This window comes from Dipodomys ordii, unplaced genomic scaffold (genome assembly GCF_000151885.1).
Source record: "Dipodomys ordii isolate 6190 unplaced genomic scaffold, Dord_2.0 Scaffold68, whole genome shotgun sequence".
NCBI classification, from domain to species: Eukaryota; Metazoa; Chordata; class Mammalia; order Rodentia; family Heteromyidae; genus Dipodomys; species Dipodomys ordii.
This window is the reverse complement of record NW_012267284.1, coordinates 5137399-5137834: the sequence shown is the minus strand read 5'-3', so window position 1 is coordinate 5137834 and position 436 is coordinate 5137399. Positions and strand designations below refer to the sequence as shown.

General features: G+C 72.7%; 1 protein-coding gene across 1 annotated transcript in view; it reads left to right on the top strand.

The window, feature by feature from the left end:
• The window catches only part of Znf853 (zinc finger protein 853), a 12831-nt gene that overhangs the window by 7539 nt on the left and 4856 nt on the right, over nt 1–436 (top strand). Inside the window, exon 5 of the mRNA XM_013023391.1 lies at nt 4–425. Coding sequence (XP_012878845.1) covers nt 4–425 — 422 coding nt within the window. The remainder of the gene's footprint in view (nt 1–3; nt 426–436) is intronic.

The window sequence follows — 436 nt, the reverse complement described above, 5'->3', positions numbered from 1 at the left end:
CGCGGGACCGGCCGACCATCTGCGGCGAGTGCGGCAAGGGCTTCAGCCGCAGCACGGACCTGGTGCGGCACCAGGCCACGCACACGGGCGAGCGGCCGCACCGCTGCGGCGAGTGCGGCAAGGGCTTCTCGCAGCACTCGAACCTGGTGACGCACCAGCGCATCCACACCGGCGAGAAGCCCTACATCTGCTCCTACTGCGGCAAGCGCTTCAGCGAGAGCTCGGCGCTGGTGCAGCACCAGCGCACGCACACGGGCGAGCGGCCCTACGCCTGCGCCGACTGCGGCAAGCGCTTCAGCGTCTCCTCCAACCTGCTGCGCCACCGGCGTACGCACTCGGGCGAGCGGCCCTACGCCTGCGAGGACTGCGGCGAGCGCTTCCGACACAAGGCGCAGATCCGCCGCCACGAGCGCCAGCTGCACGGCGCCGGCCGCCC